Source organism: Oryx dammah, unplaced genomic scaffold, assembly GCF_014754425.2.
Source record: "Oryx dammah isolate SB20612 unplaced genomic scaffold, SCBI_Odam_1.1 HiC_scaffold_19, whole genome shotgun sequence".
Lineage (NCBI taxonomy): Eukaryota > Metazoa > Chordata > Mammalia > Artiodactyla > Bovidae > Oryx > Oryx dammah.
Window position 1 is genome coordinate 57,526,442 of NW_024070203.1, and position 20,696 is coordinate 57,547,137.

General features: G+C 44.0%; 1 protein-coding gene across 4 annotated transcripts in view; it reads left to right on the plus strand.

The window, feature by feature from the left end:
• Positions 1 to 2,694: 2,694 nt before the first annotated feature.
• SAMD12 (sterile alpha motif domain containing 12) overlaps positions 2,695 to 20,696 on the plus strand; it is a 457,253-nt gene continuing 439,251 nt past the window's right edge. For 2 of the 4 annotated variants that reach the window (XM_040262017.1, XM_040262016.1), the window contains exon 1: positions 2,695 to 2,877. In XM_040262017.1, coding sequence (XP_040117951.1) covers positions 2,865 to 2,877 — 13 coding nt within the window. In that variant the 5' untranslated portion in view covers positions 2,695 to 2,864. The remainder of the gene's footprint in view (positions 2,878 to 20,696) is intronic. The other 2 variants (XM_040262015.1, XM_040262014.1) reach the window with 2 other exon arrangements.

Here is a 20,696-nt window from a genome sequence, read left to right on the forward strand (position 1 = left end):
TAATGAACATGGCCATGAATAGCCCTATATGTCTTAACAGTCCTATAGCCAAGAACAGTTCTATATGTCTTTCGGAGAAAGCTGTGTGTGCACATCAGTCTGGTACACACGTAGGAGTGGATCTGCTGGGCCACTGGATAAGGATATATTCAGCTTAATATGCCAAATGGTTTTTCCCAAGTGGTTGTATCAATTCGCACAATGCCAGTAGTACATATGAGTCCTTACTGCTTCACAATCTTGCCAAGAGTTGGTATTTTCTTTTGGGAGAGGACCATTCTAGTGGGAACCGTTTTTTGTTTCCCAAGGTTCTCAGGTAATATTAATATTCAGCCAAAACTGAAAATCCCTGCTTAACTACTGCTTCCCCTTTATTAGGCTGAACCACATGAAACTGCTGTATTTGGAGGATTTAAAAAGGTAAATACTGGCTATTTCTTGTGGCTAAACTAATGATTTCTTCACATCTTATTTACATTTATGCTAAAAATGAAACTCAAACTGAAATGCACATCAGTGGGGAAATATCTTAACAACTGGAGCTGAAATGAAATTTTTAAATTAAAAATGGATTTCAGTGACTTTTACATTTTAATATTAACCAGATCCTTAAAAGCTTGAAAACAGACCAATGATGTGCACCCTCACTGCTGGTCAGAATCTCCTGTGAGTTTTCCAAACTTAAGTGTCCCTGCCCCAACCCTCAGGAACCCTAACTCTGTGAGATTAAGGTGAGGCTAAGAATGTGTGTTTGTAAAAGGTGAATGTACGGACAAGGCTAAGAACTGTTGATACTACCTGTCCCCGGCTTTCTTTACCATTCATTCAATCTAAGGAAAGACTTAAAAGTTACATACTTGGAAGAGAAGCACTTGTGTGTTAGTTTTTTCTGGACTTTAGAATGCTGACATGCACGTCACGTTGGAAAAATTATTTTGCCCTGAACAGGACTCTCTCTACTGTATCAAGGATGGAAGGCTTGGATTTGACTTGAATACAGCTCTATGAACTCAGAGTTAAAAAGTATCACCAAGAGCATTTACTGGTTACACACAGGTATTTTTAAAAGTGCCCAGACACAACCATGTTACCCAATAGGAGGATTAAGCATATACTCAGTGACCATAAAACCAGGTGTGCACGTACACACCCACAAACAAAAATGCTCACTTAAAAAAAAATTATGACCAAGAGGGGAGGGACAAAGAAAATCTAAGTAGTCATCATGACAGGAAGAATTGGATCCTTGTATTTCCTTATTTTCCAGAGTAATTAAAAATTAAATATAGGGCTGGGACAGATCATCTAGGGGCTGGGAGGAAGCAGTGCCATATGCAATTCTGAGCTCAAGGTCTTTTATTTCAAACTTTATTTATTTTTAAAATTTTGTATTGGGGTATAGCCAATTAACAATGAGCCTTTAAAAATCTTACTAGAGTCCTGAGTCAGATTGGTTCCCAATGCAAGCGATATGCCCTTACCTCTGCCAGCGATAAATGCATATGTATTTTCACATGAAGGGGAAAGAAAAAAGTCTGGAAACTTTATTTTTATCAGTATTTACCAACTCCGGAATTCTACTGCCTCCCGCCTAATTCTTTTTCCTGTCCTCTTATAGCACTCCAGCACCTGGAGTCGGGACACACGTGCCTAAGTTGAAAGAACGCATTGCTGCTGCTGCTGCTAAGTCGCTTCAGTCGTGTCCGACTCTGTGCGACCCCATAGACGGCAGCCCACCAGGCTCCCCCGTCCCTGGGATTCTCCAGGCAAGAACAGTGGAGTGGGTTGCCATTTCCTTTCCAGTGCATGAAAGTGAAACGTGAAAGTGAAGTCGCTCAGTCGTGTCCGACTCTTCGCGACCCCATGGACGGCAGGCCACCAGGCTCCTCCGTCCATGGGATTTTCCAGGCAAGAGTACTGGAGTGGGGTGCCATTGCCTTTTCCGCACGAGATGGTTTTAATTACTAGACTCTATCAACAGACGCCAAGGGGGTCCCAGGCCAGCCAAGCTGAAAGCCTCCACTTTTGGAATCCAAGTAGTTTCCAACATCTGACATGCTCAGGTGGAATCCTGGTTCCTAAATTTTGTTCCTAATAACCCCTTCGGGAGATGCCTGTTCGGAATTCTCAAGCCATCTCCCATCCCTGCGCTGCTGAGCCACCTGAACCACCTGGAGGATCAGAACACAGTCCTATCACCCAGCAAGACTCTCCCTAACCCACCTCCCAGGTCTTAGAGGAACAAGTTTCAACCGCACCCAAAACAGCGGCTCTCTGGCCCAGGCGGAAAAAGCACACCTGGCCGGTGACTCTGATAACCTCACTAATTAGGTGGCCAAGGGGGTCAGCGACAAACCCAGAAGGTCACACCTCAAACCCCGCCGCCTCCTGCCTCCCGCAAGAGCCCTGCCAGGCGCTTACCCTCTTCTAATCGACAGGGACGATCTCAATCACGGGTCTCTACTCCTGGCGCGGAACGAAACCCCGCGCGCGACATCTTGGGAAATGTAGTCCCCGCCTCCCCGGGGTCCCCGGGTCCACCCATGAGAGCCCCCCACCCAGAGGGATTTCTCTGTCTGGGATTAAACCGGAGCTGCCATCCCACTGTGGGGGCGGGGCCGCCCCCCACGGAGGACTCTGGGTGCTTTCCCGGGTCGGTGGGAAGAGACGAAACTACAGTCCCCAGGCTGCTCTGCGCCGAGCCGGGAGCCGGCAGCCTCGCTTTGCGTGACCGCGGCAGGTTGGTCCTGGAGCAGATGAGCGCAGAATATTTAGGCGAAAACGCGAGGAGGGGGTGGGATCGCGGGGCAGGAGGAGTATCTCCGCCAAGAAAATTATGCATGCGTTAGGGAAGCTCTGAGAGAATGGCTGTGGAAGGTAAGGGACGCTTGGGCATTTTAAGCTCCCTCTTAACGCGCGCACCCCAATACACACATCCCCGCTGAAGCTTGGGGAACCTGGGGAGGAAAGGAAAGGGGGTGGTGGCGAGCGGGCCCTTTCCTCTTAACACCTCTTCTTGGCACTCACCTGAGCCACGGAAGGCCAGTGGGCGCTTTATTCAGTTGCTTCAGAAAGACAAGTCGATTGCGCAGGACTCTAGGGTTGGAGGCAAAGAGTGTCCCTAATGCGAAACGATGTGCTGGAAATGGGGGTAAGCCCGAGAGATCGCCTTGAGATTTCAGCCCCGAGGTGCCCTTTTTGATGCTCCCCACCTCCCACCCCATACACCGGAGCCAGCTCCTTGGCCTCACAGCTGGTAGATGCTCGCTTTGCCCACCCCCGCTCCCCCCCGCCCGCACGTGGGAAAGGACCCTCACCAGGTGCGTCATGGGGAAGCATGGACTGCTACTGGGTCGAGGGCCCCACGTCGTGTGTACCCAGAAGCGACAGCAGTGGATGTACCCAGAGGGTGGAGGTGTCCCTACACCTGCCTCTGTTCATACAACCCTCCCGAGGCTGTCAGAGTTTACAGAAACAATCAGTCAGGGATGAGGGCAATCAACCTCTTCGATTGGGGTGAATCCTCTTCTTGAAGCCCACCTTCTTCTTTCCTCACATAATTTTGGCCTTTGGCTTTACAGTGTGGGCGCTATGATCCTGCTTCCTTTGAACTTCCCGGTTGAAAGCCGGGATGGGCGGTTTGTATGGAATCCCAAGTTTTCATTCAGATTCTCTCACCTTGGAAGACTGGCTTTTTTGCTGAGGGTGCTTTCTGGGTAAAATGTGTGGGCCAGATGGGTTTATGATGTCGCACTAGTAGCCAAACTGTGCCTGAATGATGAAGTGAAATGAGCGTGAGACTAAAGGGGAGCATCCGATCATCTCCAGAATTATGGTTCCTGAGTGTGGCTCAGGTCCTAGAGGAAATGGGTGTTGGAAAGAGGGCATGCTTGCCAGCTGTGGCAGGCTCCTTGCCAAGGGGAAATGAGCCTGCTCCTTGGAGGCCGGAGGCAAGAAGAAACCATGAGAGCTTACTGGCGTCCTTCTCCCCTCCCTACCCCACCCCAGGTGAGAGCAACTGAGCTACTCTGACTCTTGTTAGATTACTCTTGTTAGTTACTTAGCAACTTGAAGAAGCAACACCCCAGCTCCTGTAATCAACATCCATTAACTTAGAAGACTTCTTTTGGGCTGAGGTTTGAAGATTTCCCCAGCTGGGCACTTCTATCTACCTATCTACCTACCTTTAATGTATATATTTGGCTTTTAAATTATTTATAAAATTATAAGTTTATACACACACACACATATATATACACACATACACATACATGATCCTCTGGAGAAGGAAATGACAAGCCACTCCATCCAGTTTTCTTGCCTGGGAAAATCCCATGGACAGAGGAGCCTGGTGTCCTACAGTCCATGGGGTCACAAAGAGTTGCACAACTTAGCTTCTAAATAACAACAAATCATATATGTGACTTTGACAAAATAACCAGCTTTCTTTTCCATGCAAATTAATAGTAGAGTGAGAATTTGACTTTTTGCATTGTTACAGTTGATGGTAACTGAGACAAGACTTTAGATGAAAAGGAAAAAAAAAAAACAGAAAACACCAAGATAAAGTTCACTGAGCTGAGGCCAAGCGCAGGCTGACCTTCTGGCATCCTCTCTATTCACCCCTCAGATGACATGATATCTTCTCTTCCCCACTCTTCTGTGTCCTCAAGTGAAGGGCACTCCCACTGGTTGCCAGTCCAGGGTGTACTTGAAAACAATTTCCTGCTTGCTGGAAGAAGTATAGAATTAGTCATATTTCTTGTCTGATGGGTTATTATACCAGTGAAGCCAGACCTTACAAAAACAAAGGCTTTGAAAGGAAGTATGCCTGGACTGTGGAGAGCTTATTTTATTTTCTAGTGCCTTGTTTGGTTAAAGTGGCTGTCTAGTAAACAGGAGATCCTGAGCTGGAATCACAATGAGCTTCAACTTGAAGAATAAAGGGAGCTTTTAAACTTTGGCTGCAAATATTCCTGCCTCTGGTCTTTACAAAGGCTAGCTTCTTGGTTCGAACTTGGCCCTTCCTGGCTACTCTCACTTGGCCTTTCAAGGTGCAGAGTAAACTCCTCTGGGAACTTGTCTTAGCCCTCCTTTCCCTCTGACTTCTGAGTGGTCCGCCCAGTCTGTGGGAAGTGCCTGTAGCATTCTGTTCCCTTAGCACCTGTGCTTCTATCCATCCTAACACTTGCTTTAATTCATGTCTCTCACTGGACTCTAGTGAAACTGCAACCCCTTAGGAGCGGAGACCGTATACTTTTGACATTTTATACTCCCAGGCTGTAGTATACTACCTGACCCATGATAGGTATTCAACAAATACTCATGAAATGCATGGGAAATAAATCCGTGGAGCTTTTGTAACTGACTCCCTAAGGGTGCATGGAATTTTCTGAGGATTTCTGAGAGGTTTGAAGGTAGGGAGGCTTTTAAAGGAAGTGCCCCCTCTCTTTAGTCTTCCGATGCTCAAAATCTTTTCTAGAGCAGTGGTTTTCATCTGAGAGGGCTATTTCTGCCTAGCGCATGTTTGAGATAATGCAGGGTCTGGCTTGATATTTTGTGCCCATGGGCCAGCAATGCTAAATGTCCTGTCGTGCATGGCCTTTTCATACAAAATTCCCAATCCAAGACCAGGGAACAACCAGTTTTCCCAAGTTCACTGAGAAACACTGAGAATAAGGAATTTCACCAGTGGGAATAGTATAGGAAATATAATACAAGTTACTTAACATCTGAGATTTAGTTTCTGCATCTGGAAAAAATAGGCACACTACTGTTTAGGTACTACTAAAGTTGTGAGTATTAAAGAAAAGGGCCTATTAAGGGTACCCAGAAGGTGGATTCTCCGTAACTGTTATTTATACTACCAGCCTTCTTTCAAAAAGCAGTACTGTTTGGAACCTGTTTTCTACCCTGAATTTTTACTTATTCATGTCAGTTTTTGTAATTAGTAACAAATTAGAAGGTTTTTTTTTTTTCTTGCGGTGTGTAACCTGTTTTCTTAAGTAAGCTTGAACTTGTAAAAGTGTTAAGAGCAATTAAGTGGCTCATTCATTTTGTTGAACCTGTAGCTTTGAGTTTACATTGAAAAAGAGATGCTGTCTTGTATTTTATGGCTATCCTGAGTTAGGTTTTCTTTAAATTAATTACAACATCCTAGGTATAGTCCCTAACCTGGTTATGATCCAAGTTTTATACCTGTGGGCAACTTAAAGCTGTGCTTTCCAGCCACAGAATGTGTTATGGTCTGCATTCAGATTGAGATTGTTTTGGCATCCATTTCCTTCTTAAAAACATGTTGTAAGAAATTACTCCATTAAGCTGGAGAACTAGGACCTCTAGAAAGGACGTAACCTGCAGAAACCAAGAGTAATCCATTCTCCATGGAGACTGTGGAGACAGTTGTATCCATTGAGACACTTTTCTAACATCAGTTGTAGGCAGAGGGAAAAAGTAGATTCATGTGGCATAGTGTTGTATCCACCTCTGTATTCCAAGATTGGTACCTGGCACTTTAGTGGACCTTAGTAACTTTTTCTTGAGTGCAGTATTGGGTTAGCCCCAAAATTCATTCAGGTTTTTCCATACAGTGTTATGGAAAAAAAGTGAACGCACTCTTTGGCCAACCCAATATAAATGCTTCGGAGCAAAAGAAAACTTATCCTACCTTGGTCCCCATTTCCTTTCCCTGTGTCATCCTCAGCTGTATAAGAAAAATGGAATGGAGAAATACTATATATAGTGTTTCTATTCCAGATCTAATAAAATAATAGTTCCTCTTCCATGGCAGAAAGATGAGTCCCAATATTCACCACCCTTCCAAAAAGATTTCCAATAGAAGGCTGTGTGCTGTAAACGACACTGGGCTAGGGGATCTGCATTTTCCATCTAAAATGAACAAGCTAACTTATCAGATAGCCTCTGATTAGTCATTCAGTGCTCACATTCTATAGTTTTTCTCCTGTGAAAGAGTAGCAAAACTGCCCATCACCAAAATATTGTAAGGATAAGTAATCCTAACAGTGGCTGGGGAAAGAGGAAGAAACAAGATAGTTGGAACTTCTTGGCAAAGGGAAGTAGTCATGAAAAGTGACTGTACCTTGCTGGCCCTGAACTGAGTCACAATCACAATTCGTGATAAAGACATTGTCTTGATTAGAAGGGTACAGGAGTTATTTTTCTCTGACTTTGGGCTGGATGGTAAAGTGGAAATGGCACCCCACTCCAGTACCCTTGCCTGGAAAATCCCATGGATGGAGGAGCCTGATAGGCTGTAGTCCATGGGGTCACGAAGAGTCGGACACTTACTGAGCGACTTCCCTTTCACTTTTCACTTTTATGCATTGGAGAAGGAAATGGCCACCCACTCCAGTGTTCTTGCCTGGAGAATCCCAGGGACAGCGGAGCCTGGTGGGCTGCTGTCTGTGGGGTCACACAGAGTTGGACATGACTGAAGCAACTTAGCAGCAGCAGCAGCACCCCAGCAGAGAGTTTACCCCTCACAGGAACGCCTGTCTCTGTGACATTGGTAGCCTGGACTGCAGAGAGGAGATGGGCTCCTGCAGCAAGAACCTGGGACCCAGAGAGAGACAGGCCCCAACTACGGATGCCTTGCTCCCTTTCATGTGTCTAGGCTTGCATGTGTCTACTTGTTTTCTCCTCACCAGAGGAGAGCTCATCGAGAGTGGAGAGAGACCTGCAGTGCTCTCCTCTTGGATTGCCCCCCATGGCACAGGGATCAAGGAGGAAGATGGCTATCTGGGTGCTAGCCCACCTCCAGTTTTTCTAGCTGCGTTTCCATGTGGGGAACATGGTTTTTGTGCACTTCTCCTTGGTGGGGCTTTTTGCCTGACCCATGATAGACTCTCTGTGAGGCTGGGTGAAGGAATGAGTCAGTGAATGAGTGGCAGACTGAAAGAATGGGTAAGCTTATAGGTGCATCTGATTTCTGCAGTAGGCCACATATTCTCCCCAAGGAGAACCCTTAGCTGCGTTCATCTGCAGAAGTGGACGTTGTAAAGGCAGTGCAACCGTCAACCTGCTTCCGTTGTGACTCTGCGTAGCATCCGTGTCAGTGTTCAGCTACTTGGTACTCAAGTCTCCTGCATTTCACTTTTCACCAAGGGTCTTTTTTTTTTCCGTCTTTTCTTAATATTTATTTTGTTCTGTATCCCAGAAGATAAGACTTTCCTGCAGCAGCAGCTTAACCAGTCACTCTGTTTTAGGACTTGAGACTGATGAATGGAAGCCCATCATGGAAAGCTCCTGTCCAGTGACTGTGCATGAGGGAGAGTGGGGAGCCCTAGACTGACTTCCTGCAGCTCCCAGCTCTTCTCCTGATCTCTAACTGGTCGGACAGGACTTCAGTCTAATCCTACTCTTACCTGGCCCCGCCCTTTCAGGCCACCCTTCTTTCTCTTCTGTCTCGCTGTGCACTTAGGCCAGAAGGAACCAGGGCTGGTGCTGAGAAGGTGAAGACATATGGAATATGTGATAACATGTAGCCAGTGAAGCTGTGTTCCATCCACATGCTGAGTGAGTCACAGTAGATGCCCTGGGGACACATTATGGGAGGGGCAGCCAGGGATCCAAAACCTGTTCCTGTTCCCTGGGGAGTAAGCGTCAGACATTGTACATTTGGTGAATTAGGAGAAAGAGAAGAAAATTGCGGACTCTCTTTCTCTCGCTGTTAATAAGCTGGAGAACATTGCCTGTGTACAAGGAACTCTACTAAATTTGGGGGGGAGTCCATAAAGAAGAAAGCTTAGCCTTCCCCTGTATCCACTTGGCTGGAGACAGATTCAGATGAAAGCTGAATGATATAAGTGCTAAATAAAAGTACAAGCAACATAACGTGGGAGGTCTGAGAACAGACAGAGCATTTAGTTCAGAGCTGGATGGGATGGGATGACCTAACCAAGGGCACCGCCTTTGAGTGAGCTTTGGAACACAATACTCATGACTGGGGGATGGGGGAAGGACATAGAACAGAGGGCTGTGAGTGGGATGTGTGTTCCCCAACGGCGTTCCCCCCAGCAAGTTCTAGCTTTGTGGCTGTTTAGCCCTCTATGGGCTCAGTAGTGAACGGGCATGCGCCTGTCTCGTCTGGTACGTCCCTTTTCCTATGGGCTGCATTATCCGCTTGGCCAGACCTCTAGCACTTCCTGCAGCCCGGTTGGATCTTGCCTGTGGTCCTTTTGTCACAAGAGTGAGCTAGGAAAAGTGCTCTCCTGATTCCTCCCCAATATTCTGATGTGGATGTCACAGCACTACCAGCTCAGAGCTGGCTCATGAGAGCACATTCGGCTATATTTAGTCTGATTTTTCTAAAGTGTGGGTGCAAGAAGCTGCTCGTATAGCTTGCCTCCCAAGGGAAGAGCACACAGGGGTGGTGGTTGTTGGGTGACAGGGGGCCGCCTCACTGCCTTCTCTTTGCAGCCTTTTTCCCAGGGCACCTGGTGCTGGGAGGAACCAGCTGGTTCAGTTCCTTTGTTACTCAGCTGCTGTTGATGCTCTGGAAGGTGTTTGGTGCTATTCTGTCCAGAAGTCATTTTTATAGCCCAGTGGTATTACAGTGTCTATGTATTAGCTGCTAATGAAGGCATGCAGATCCTCAGAGTTGGGATAACACCAACAAATATAATAGGTAAACTAAAAGCCATCCTCACTGTTAAGTGCAGTATTTGATTTTATTCATTATGTGATTCCCTGACCTTATGAGGTTAACAGCAGGAAGTAAAAGTAATCATAATTGTTGTTGTGCAGTCACTGAGTCGTGTCTGACTCTTTCCGACCCCGTGGACTGAACCACATTAGGCTTCCCTGTCCTTCTCTATCTCCCGGAGTTTCCTTATAACATGAGTGTGTTTATTCACTAAAGACTCAACACTTAATCTCTCTCCACCAAAAATTTACTTTCACTCAACACCCACAGTTTTGTAGGTTGGGCTCTCTTAGTCTGATAATTGCTTAGTTATACAATTGTGCATGCAAATTGACTGCAAAGAGAAATTTCGGATCATGCAAAAGAGGAAGAAAATTCATGGACTCTGTGAAAGTAACATTGGAAAACTGACAGAATGAGACAGCTGTGACCCAATTAAGATTTGGCTTAGTTAGGCCAGGTAACCATTAAACAAGAGAAAATTGACCTACCATGCTGATTTGGTAGGAACCAAGGAAAGAATTAGACCAAATAAGGATTAAGAGAAGTCTCTGGTGAAAAATGATGCCCTGAAATACTTTGGGGAGAAAATGATCTCCTTTATAAATGGGCTGTGAAAAGTCAAACATAAAATTAAAAATGTTTTGGCTTGCAGACATGAATCTTGTTGGGGGAGCTATATAACAAAAAAAATTGATTTTTTTTAAATTCTATGAATTAATAGATACTTAAAATTTTAATCTAAGTTGACTAAACTGGAGATAAACATCTCCATTTCTCTCTCCAAGTATCATTCAAACTGTTTGATTCTTAATTTTTGAAACTTGACTCTGTGTTTCCTTCCGTCTCTTTCTACATTAGTACTTTAAAAAGTTTAAAGTTCAGATTATTTAGGTATAATTTACATTCAGGAAAATTTACCTTTTGTAGTTCTTTGAGTTTTGATAAACATATACAATTTATTCAGTCTTGTAACCATGAAGAAAATCAAGTTCAATTCCTACACTCTGAAAAGAATTCTTGTTCACTTTAGTTACACTTTGTTCACTTTAGTTACACTTTGTTCACAGTCTCTGATTAACATACTGTTCTGAGTTGTCTTTATACTTTTGCATTTTCCAGAAGGTTATATAAAATATCATATACTATGATAAAATGATATCATATACTATGTTGCCATTTGAGTCTGAATTCTTTCATTTAGTATAATGCATTTGAAATTCATCATTCAGCCCTTTTAATTGGTGAATAGCAAGCATTCCATTGAATGGATGTACCACACTTTATTCACCAGTTATATATTTAGATTGTTTCCAGTTTGGGGTAATTATGAATAAATGACTGTTAGCAGCTGCATACAGGTTTTTGTGTAAACATTGTTATTTCTCTTGTATGAATAGCTCCAAGTGGAATTTGAGTCCGTGTGTGTTTTAACTATATAAGAAACTGCCAAACTGCTCTCTAGAGTTAATGTCTCATATGTATTTTTCTCAATTTGGATTTTTTTCTCTATTAATCATCTGCTCATAATGAGGACCTCACAAGAATAAGAGAATTACATTAATGGGGACAATTAGAAGGAAACAGTTTTCCAGAAGTGAGTTCCCTGAACTATATTAGGGAAGAACATGCAAGTAAAGCAATGGCAAATATGTATCTTGGTTTCCAGGTTAGTCCAGACTTGAAGGATGGATTTGGCCTGGAAACGTCACTGGTTTTACATCCAAAAGAAAGCTGTTTAATTCCCTTTATAATAAAAAGTAAGAGGAATTTGCCATCAAGTTCTGGATGTTTGTTTGTTTTGTTTTGGTTGTTGTTATTGTGGAAAACCAGATAAGGAATGGAGCCCAGATGAGGGAGGGCTTCCCTTTGGAGGAAAATTGGGGAAGAACATGCTTGAGAGGCCATAGATGAGTTGAACTGGAGCAGGAAAATTTTACTTCCTATCCCTGGAAGGAATTGGTCTTGCCTGCCAAGGGGAGCTTCCGGTGGAGCCAAGGACTCCATTTTATGAAGCCTAAGAAAAGGTTAATTGATTCAATCTCTAGTGATTTAAATTTTAAGTGTGGCTGTGTGTGATTTGATTGAAAATTGGGTCTTTCATGAGCTCTCCCTTTATACAGTGAGAGCAGTGCTTGATTCACCTGCAAAGACCAGATTTTGCTCAGCCACAAATTAGATGGAGGGCTTTCCCACGGAATTGCTTCCAAGTGCAAAACATGGTTTTGGAGTTATAATTTGGGTATGGATGCATTAGGATTTTCAGAATTTCCCAGTGGTCTTTGGGGTTATTTGAGTTTGGGATAGCCCAGAATTTGTATGATACATGGTTGCCTTAATGTAGTGCTACCCTGTTGGAGGTTGTAAAATGTCAATTTAGGGTTTTTGTGTTTTTGAGAAGATGCCTGTGTATTACATAGAGGTGAAAATTTAATATTAACCAGGCTTCAATAGATAAACGTTGCACTTAATTTTGTTGAGTTGCTTATTTCCCCCATGATGACAGTGGTTTATAGCTGGAGGAAAGAGAGCAAGCAGTAGCCAAGAAATGGACATTTACTTCCTGGTCTTGGCTGAGTCATCACCCTTTTTTTGCCTTCTGTCTCTGAGGTTAGAACCAGGTGTGTGTTGGTACCCTGTGATGCCTTAGTTTTTGCTTTCTGTTTGTTTTCTGTTCTCTGAGATAATCACAATGAAAAAAAAATTTTTTAATTAAATCTGCCTGAATAAACTATAGGATTGCCCTTTGGTGTTAAGGCATCTTGGAAATTTAGGTGAGTATAGCATTTACTTCATCTTCCCTGGTGGCTCAGAGGTTAAAGCGTCTGCCTCCAATATGGGAGACCCAGGTTAGATCCCAAGGTCCAGAAGATCCCCTGGAGAAGGAAATGGTAACCCACTCCAGTATTCTTGCCTGGAGAATCCCATGGACGGAGAAGCCTGGTAGGCTACAGACCATGGGGTCGCAAAGAGTTGGACACGACTGAGCAACTTCACTTACTTACTTAGCATTTACTTCCTATAGCTTAGAAGTGAAATAGTCTTCATTTTACACTCATAGATATTTATTGAGGATCCAATGTATGCCAGTCTCTAGCAGAATTTGATTTATAGTCCTGTAATACCGTGGATAAGCTTAGGAAAAAACAAGTGTTCTGAAGACAGATCTGCTCAGATAGTGTTTCCTTAGTGATGAGATTCTTCTGGGGCACTTGGTGATATCCATGTTCCTCTTCTCCTCCCTTGGATGGTATGTTTTTGAGTCAGAAATGTAACTCAGTTGGTAAAGAATCTGCCTGCAATGCAGAAGACCTGGGTTTGATTCCTGGGTCAGGAGGATCCCCTAGAGAAGGAAATCGCAACCCAGCCCAGTATTCTTGCCTGGGGAATCCCGTGGGCAGAGGAGCCTGGTGGGCTACACTCCACAGGGTCGCAAAGAGTTGGACACTACTTAGCAACTAAACCACCACCAATACCATGGATAAGCTTAGGAAAAGCAGGTGTTCTGAAGATCAATCTGCTTGTGTTTCCTTAGTAATGAGATTCCTCTGGGGCACTTGATAACATCCATGTTCCTCCTCTCCTCCCTTGGATGGTATTTTTTTGAGTCAGAAATGGGGCCTTGAATCTAACACATGGCCTGAGTCATTCTTAGTAAGTATATTTGGAGATGCTGGTATGGGGGCAAGATTCTTAATCTAAATCTTAATCTAAAATCACAAGAGGGGACTGAAGGTCTCATGGAATCCTTGACCCCCTTAAACCATATGCACAATATGTGTATGGATATTGTATTTTTCTTGGGAAAGGAGACTGGGGCTGTCATTCTGTTCTCCAGGGAATAAAGATCTTCATCTTTATTTAGATCTTCTTTAGAACAGCCATTTTACTTTTTTAAAATATATTCTGATAAATCTCTAGTGCCAACAACTATGTCTGTCACATAGAAAGCATACAACTATTTTAGTAAACAGAAAGTTTAACATCTTTTCATTAGTTACTACTGGTGACTCTAAGCCAGCCTCTTGATGGCCATTCTCCAGATGTTGTTGTTGTTCAGTTGCAAAGTCTTGTCTGACTCTGCGACCCATGGACTGCAGCACACAGGCTTTCCTGTCCTTTGGCATCTCCTGAGTTTGCTCAAACTCATGTCTGTTGAGTCAGTGATGCCATCCAACATCTCATCCTCTGTCACCCCCTTCTACTCCTGCCTTCAATCTTTCCCAGCATCAGGGTCTTTCCCAGTGACTCAGTTCTTTGCATCAGATGACCAAAGTATTAGAGCTTTAGTATCAGTCCTTCCAGTGAATATTCAGGGTTGGTTTCCCTTAGGATTTATTGGTTTGCTCTCCTTGCTGTCCAAAAAGACTCTCAAGAGTCTTCTCCAGACATTAGTTTTCATAATGCAATGAGATAGTTGATTTCCCAGCCCATAGCTGAGAGACTTTAGGTTCAGAGAAGGTAAGTAATTTCTCCAAGGCCACACAGCTAATTGGTGGTGGCACTGGGCTTTGTTGCCAACTTTGCCATGTTCCAGTGAGAGTGAAAGTCGCTCAGTTGTGTCCGACTCTTTGCGACCCTTTGGACTATGTAGTCCATGGAATTCTCCAGGCCAGAATACTGGAGGGGGTAGCTGTTCCTTCTCCAGGGGATCTTCCCCCCCCAGGAATTGGACCCAGGTCTCCTGCATTGCAGGCAGATTCTTTACCAACTGAGCCACCAGGGAAGCTTTTTCACAGTCCTGTGTTGCTTTCTGATTTTGTTTCAGTTTGGTAGTTTGGCTCTACTTTACTAGCTGTTTGTTGGAAATGTTGATAATTTAAGGGGAAGAATAAAACAGTGTAATAAACAAAACATTGCTTATTTGGGCTCTACAGTAGGGAAAACTCTTCCAGGTTTTGTAGATCAAATCTCTAATGAGGTATTTGTCTTGATCTCGGCTCTCTGCACTTTAGTTTCCCTCTGTGTAAGAGCCTGAGGTCTTAGGGGTTTTGTTGCTGCTGTTTATCCCTGTGGGTTTCCAGATTCACTTATGTACCCAGCACAAATGAGTGTGCATTCCTATTTGGATAATAAACATTCATTGTGCACTGGTGATAAACTCAGCTCTGTGAATAGCACTCACTGGGTGATATAAAAGAATGTAAGGCCACCAACCTTTCCTTCATGGGGCTTATGGTTGCTTCAGATTCAAGGCTTGGTTTGTAAATGTATCTTAATAAAAAAAAAAAAAGAAGATATAGACTTGGGCAGAGTGAGCAGTGTAGGGGGCTCTGCTTTCAATCAGAGGAGCTGCCATGCCCACAGCAATGGTCCTCTCACTGCCTTTGACTCCCCAGAAGATGTTCTTAAAGGGTGTTTTTCTGTTTGTTTTGTTGTTCATCTGTTTTTTTTAAAACATAACTTCTATGGAAAGTTTGATCACAGCCTGGAGAAATTGAAAAACCAAAGAAGCTAAAGTAATAAGATAAGGGGAAAGAAAGGAACAGAGGAACAGATGTGAGAAACATTTCAGAGTTGGGGGTGGGGGCAGGGAAGAATAGGATTTGAGATTGTGTAGTTATAGGGTGTGGCAGCCACATAAGCGCTCCCAACTCTTCAGGGACACTCTACTGCCAGTAAAATCAAGCCCAAACTCCTTAGCAGTCAGCGACCTTTCCAGACTGTCTCTGCCCTCCTGCTTCAGGCTGATCTCCACTCCTTTCCCGTAGGAACCTTCCCTGATACTTGAGGGGCCCAGGGATTAGCTGTGTGCTGACTCCCTACCATATTGCTTATGCTGGTCTCCCCACCTAGAAGGTCTTTCTTCCACATGTTCACTTTGCACATCCTTCTGTGTGCATGTCTAAGGCAAGAGAGTAGGTGGGTAAGTCAGGGAGATTTCATGTGTGATGAGCAGGATCACCAGTACCAGCAGTTTAAGGGACAGGATGAGGAAGAGGAGGCTGAAGGAGATGGGGAGAAGCAGTCAGTGGAAGGAGGGGTACCATTTCAGAGTGGAGAGTCTCAGCATCACGTGATGAACTAAGACAGCCAACAAGATATGTGCTGGGAAGCACCCAGTGGTTTGGTAAAAAATTTAAAGCATTCTGATGAAATGTGGAAGCAAGTCCACATTCTAATACTTTGGGGGTTTTGAGGAAGCTACTCTTGATGCAAATGTATCATCAAGAAATGGAAAGAAGAAGTGTGAAAGTGGAAAGGAAAGGGAGTTGTGGAAAGGGAGTAATTATGGAAAGGGAGAGATCAGGTCAAGGGAGTTGTAAATATTGTGAAAAGTTGGAAGAAGGAAAACAAGGGGGTCTCATGTAGGTGGGAAGCAGTTCAAAGCAAGATATATATATATATATTTAAGTTATGAAATATTTGAGAGTGTTTCTAGTTTGTGTGTGAATTGACCCAATGGAGAGGGAGATTTTGAAGATACAAAGGTTAAAAGGGGTAACTTTTAGAGCAAGGGCCATCAGCACCAGCAAGAGTTTAGCTATATTATGTCTTGGAGAAGGTGTTCTTTCTGGAAAGGGTGGTTGGTACAGGTAAGGAATATTATAACTATAAAATAAAACACATGACTGTTAAAGATATTACTACCTGTACTGTGATAGGCACTGTTCTAAACTTATCACATGTTAATTCATTAACCTTCACATGAATCTTGTGAGGTAGGTACCATCATCATCCCTATTTACAAATAACAAAAGAGGTGCAGAGATGTTAAGTGACTTGCTTGTGGTCACTTAACTAGTTCATGGTAAAACTGCAATCTGGTTAAAAACAGAAGATGTTTGTGACTTCCCTGGTGGTCCAGTGGATAAGACTTCACCTTCTAATGCAGGGGGTGTGGATTTGATTCCTGGTCAGGGAGCTAAGCTCCCACATGCCTCGCAGCCAAAAAAACCAAACCCTAAAACAGAAGCAATATTATAACAAATTCAATAAAGACTGTAAGAATGGCCCACATCAAAAAAAAAAGTCTTAAAAAGATGTTCATCCCAGGTTTCCTAGTTAGGACACTTTGGGGAATACTGGATTCAGACATTATCATCTTCAGAATTTTTTAAATTATGAGACTTAAATGATCACCTACTAATATACTGTTAATGTCAGTTAGAAGATTTTTTTAAAGGATGATCTCTAAGGACATCCACTGACACTGTCAGTGGGACAGTGACCATTTCTTGCCTGAGTTTATTTTGTAATAACTAATTCCAGGTAGGACAAGGATGGAATCGAGGACTTTGAATTCTCAAATGTTGAGAGGGGATAATTTTCAGAACATGAGTCCTCTTCTGGAGAGGTTAGGCTTTGTGGGGGTGGGTGGGGGGTGCTTGCCTGTGGAGCCGGGGTTGGGTGTAGAGGCCAGCCAGCGGGTACCACAAGGGCACCCTCATTCTGCAGCCTGGTTTCAGGGTTTCAGGAAAATAACAGCAAGTAGGAGTGATGTCAGAAAGGTGAAAAGAAAAAAGGTGAAATGATGCTGAAAATAGATGTGGCCAACTGTTCGGTTTTGCCAAGATGGGAACATCATCTCCATTTCCTTCCATCTCCTGCCTCCTTTCTGCTTTTAAAGGCCTTAAGATTTAGGTTTCCAGGGTGCTGAGGCCATTGCCCCTGATTCTAATGATAAGGGAGAGTGCTTTTCCCCAGCTAATGCTCCGTCTATTGCTTGCTAAGTGCCTCTCTACAAACCTACGAAGCTCCTGCCTCCCTCTGACCTGCTTTGCCTGGCCAGGGTTTCTTAACTGAAATTCCGTTGCTTGGATTTGGCACTGCACGTTTGCTGGGGCTCACCCCAAGGCCTTCATCATTGCAGTCCTACTGCTCTGGCTTGCCTTCCTGAGTACAGCCTCTCGTTGGAGCCACAGCTGACCTACTGGCAGCTGGACCAGGTGCTCCTGTTCCCATTTCATAAATTAGGATGTGAAGGCTCTCTTGCCCAGGGTCCCATAAACTCATTAGTGACGGAGCTCAGATTTAGAACTCAGCATCTCAAGTCTTTTTTATTATGGCCTCTGTGTTTGCTGCCATGATTTGGAAGGGATGGTACAGTGCCTACTTTGAAGTGGGATACTCGAAAAGGGAGCAAGAGTTTTCTTCAATTATGAGTGAAGGCAGCCAGAATGGAACCTGAAGTCGTGGACTTCCCTGGAGGCCTCTAATCCTTGGCTCAAGTGATAAGTTTCTCTTTCTCTCTCCTAGTATTTTATTCATTCACTATAACTGTATCTTCTAAATAGTCATATGAAAGTAATATTTAAACAGACACTTTTCAGGTATGAAAAATTTTCCTATTTACCCTAGAAAGAAAAAATATGAAAACAGAAATAAGGAACTAAGAATAACAATAGTTAACATATATTAGGCACTTGCTGATATTAGCAGCTGGGACTGCTGCTCAGCCAACATACATTGGTATAGCTGTTATTGGTTGTTAATAGACAAGGACTTTACTGATGGATTGGGGTCCAGGCCATACTGGTGGTCTTAAATCCTCTGACTGTTCCAGTAATCCTACAAGATGGTTGTTAATATGCATTTCCTACATAACAAAATTAAAGCCCAGACAGATTAAATAACTTCCCCCACATCACTGTTGTGTATTGTTCAGTCACCCAGTTGTGTCTGACTCTGTGACCTCATGGACTGCAGTATGCCAGGCTGCCCTGTCCTTCTCTATCTCCCAGAGTTTGCTCAAACTCCTGTCCATTGAGTCGGTGATATCATCCAACCATCTCATCCAGTGTCACCCCCTTCTACTCCTGCCTTCAGTCTTTCCCAGCATCAGGGTCTTTTCTACTAAGTTCGCTGTTCACATCAGATGACCAAAATACTGGAGCTTCAGCTTCACCATTAGTCCTTCCAACTAGTATTCAGGGTTGACTTCTCTCAAGACTCATTGCTTTGTTCTCCTTGCTGTCCAAGAGACTTTCAGGAATCTTCTCCAGCACCACAGTTCCAAGGCATCAATTCTTTGGCTCTCACAACCGTACGTGACCACTGGGAAGACCATAGCCTTGACTATACAGACCTTTCTCAACAGAGTAATATCTCTGCTTTTTCAACACACCGTCTAGGTTTGTCATAGCTTTCCTGCCAACAACCAATCATCTTCTGATTTCATGGCTGCAGTCACTATCCTCAGTGATTTTAGAGCCCAAGAAGAGGAAATCTGTCACTACTTCCACCTTTTCCCCTTTTACTTGCCATGAGGTTGGAGAAGACTCTTGAGAGTCCCTTGGACTGCAAGGAGATCCAATCAGTCCATTCTGAAGGAGATCAGCCCTGGGATTTCTTTGGAAGGAATGATGCTAAAGCTGAAACTCCAGTACTTTGGCCACCTCATGCGAAGAGTTGACTCATTGGAAAAGACTCTGATGCTGGGAGGGATTGGGGGCAGGAGGAGAAGGGGACAACAGAGGATGAGATGGCTGGATGGCATCACAGACTCGATGGATGTGAGTTTGAGTGAACTCCAGGAGTTGGTGATGGAGAGGGAGGCGTGGCGTGCTGAGATTCATGGGGTCGCAAAGGGTCGGACACGACTGAGCGACTGAACTGAATGGGACCGGATGCCATGATCTTAGTTTTAAGCTAGCTCTTTCACTCTCCTTCAGCCTCAGCAAGAGGCTCTTTAGTTCCTCTTCGCTTTCTGCCATTAGAGTGGAATCATCTGCATATCTGAGGTTGTTGGTGTTTCTCCCATCTATCTTGATTCCAGCTTGTAACTCATTCAGTTGGCATTTCTCATGATGTGCTCAGAGTAAAGGTTAAACAAACAGGGTGACCAGCTGGTAAATGATGGATCAAGAATTCAACCACCAATTCAGATGACTTCAGTGCCCATTCTGTTGCTATTAAACAAGAATGCCACCCTGATACAGCCAGTATATCACCCTGGGAGAGTTTATATTTCTTCCTTGACTTTATGTAGGTAATTGACTGTACCTGGTGTAATTTTATTCTGCCCCCTTTCTGCTGCTGCTGTTGCTTCTTTCATGTCCGACTCTGTGCAGCCCCATAGACGGCAGCCCACCAGGCTCCCCTGTCCCTGGGATTTCTCCAGGCAAGAACACTGGAGTGGGTTGCCATTTCCTTCTCCAATGCAGGAAAGTGAAATCGCTCAGTCGTGTCCGACTCTTAGCAACACCATGGACTACAGCCTACCAGGTTCCTCCATCCATGGGATTTTCCAGGCAAGAGTACTGGAGTGGGTTGCCATTGCCTTCTCTTTTCTGCCCCCTTCTGTTCTTAAAAAATGTCTGTAAGCATGATGCTCAGTTTCATTCTCTTCAGTTGCAGCACTACTGAGGACAATGATTAGAGCTCTTGACAGGGCAACAGATATGTAACTGTCCACGTTTCTCAAGGTATCATCACAGCGCTAGTCCTGTAATTTGTTGATGGTTATTGTCAAGGTCACAACCATAGGAAATACATTTTATAATGAAAGGTGTATGTGTTTCGGTCTTCTCTGGTGACTCAGATGGTAAAGAATCTACCTTCAATGCAGGAGACCCAGGTTCGATCCCTGGGTGGGGAAGATCCCTGGAGAAGGAAATGGCAATCCACTCCAATAATATTGCCTGGAAAATCCCATGGACAGAGGAGCCTGGTAGGCTATAGTCCATGGGGTCGCAAAGAGTCGGACACGACTGATCGACTTCACTTCACTTCCTTTTATTCTTAAAAATGTTCTTTTAACAAGGTTTTCTACCTTTGCTTCTGAAGTTTCATCTTGGTCTCCTAAATCTGTCTATCTAGTTATTCCCTAATGTAGTGGTCCCCAACCTCCAGGATCTAATGCTTGTTGATCTGAGCTGATGTAATAATAATAGAAGTAAAGGACACGATAAACGTAATGCGCTTGAATCATCTGGAAACCATCCCCCCAACCCCAGTCTGTGGAAAAATTGCCTTTCACAAAACCAGTCCCTGGTGCCAAAAAGGTTGAGGACCACTGCCCTAATGTCTCATTGATATATTCTTGTTTATCCTATGGAGGATGTTCAGCCATCTTTATTCTTAACGTTCT